General features: G+C 54.5%; 1 protein-coding gene across 1 annotated transcript in view; it reads right to left on the bottom strand.

The window, feature by feature from the left end:
* MFGE8 (milk fat globule EGF and factor V/VIII domain containing) overlaps nucleotides 1-604 on the bottom strand; it is a 6,775-nt gene extending 6,171 nt beyond the window's left edge. The window contains exon 1 of the mRNA XM_035891459.1: nucleotides 505-604. Coding sequence (XP_035747352.1) covers nucleotides 505-604 — 100 coding nt within the window. The remainder of the gene's footprint in view (nucleotides 1-504) is intronic.
* Nucleotides 605-813: the final 209 nt, after the last annotated feature.

Genomic DNA, 813 nt, shown 5'->3' with positions numbered 1-813 from the left:
TGCATCCTGCATGGGACTGCCAGCGTTCAAGAGTGATAGTTGAGATCAGGATCGTGACAGAGTGGCAGGGCCTGCCCTGCTCTGGCACATTAAACAAGGGGTTTAACAGAGCCTGCACGTCAAACCAAAGCCAGGGGAAAACCAGGTCTTTGGTGCCTCAAGTGTTTCCGCTGCTCAGCTGGGAAGTCGGGGTGGCCAGGCTGGGGCTCACTCAGGCATGAGCAGGACAGGATTACCCAAGGCAATGGGGCTGAATGGGTCCCATGAAAGCTAATGAAAGTTAGTACTCGTAAGACTGAAAAAAAAAAATTATTGTAGGGGGAGCCCACATGCCTTGGCTACCAGATGCTGGAGACACGCGAGCACAGGGTCCACCCCTGCCTGCTGGAACACAGGTCACTCCGAGCACTCTCTGAGAAGCTCCCACCAGGCAGCCCCAGCCCACAGGCAGGTCCTCCTAGGGAACTGGTGGGGCTGCACCATCTTCCCTGACTATTCATCCACCTCCAGCATCTCCCACGGTATTGGGTTTACGAGGCGAGGTGCTGGTGGCAGGGGGCTGCAAGGGTGGCTTCTGCGAGAAGACACCAGAAGCTGCCCCCATGTTGGAGGCAGCCAGTCCCAGCCAACTCGAGGAGACCTGATTGCGGCAGGGGGACCTGATTGCGGCCTTTCAGTACTTAAAGGGAGCTGACAGGAAAGACGGGGAAAATCTTTTTAGTAGGGACAGCTGTGACAAGACAAGGGGTAATGGTTTTAAACTGAAGCAGGGTAGGTTTAGACTGGATATAAGGAAGAAATTCTTTACAATGA

Source organism: Egretta garzetta, unplaced genomic scaffold (assembly GCF_000687185.1).
Source record: "Egretta garzetta isolate BGI_Z169 unplaced genomic scaffold, ASM68718v1 scaffold203, whole genome shotgun sequence".
NCBI classification, from domain to species: Eukaryota; Metazoa; Chordata; class Aves; order Pelecaniformes; family Ardeidae; genus Egretta; species Egretta garzetta.
The sequence above is the reverse complement of the archived record's forward strand: the minus strand, read 5'-3'. Positions and strand labels throughout refer to the sequence as shown.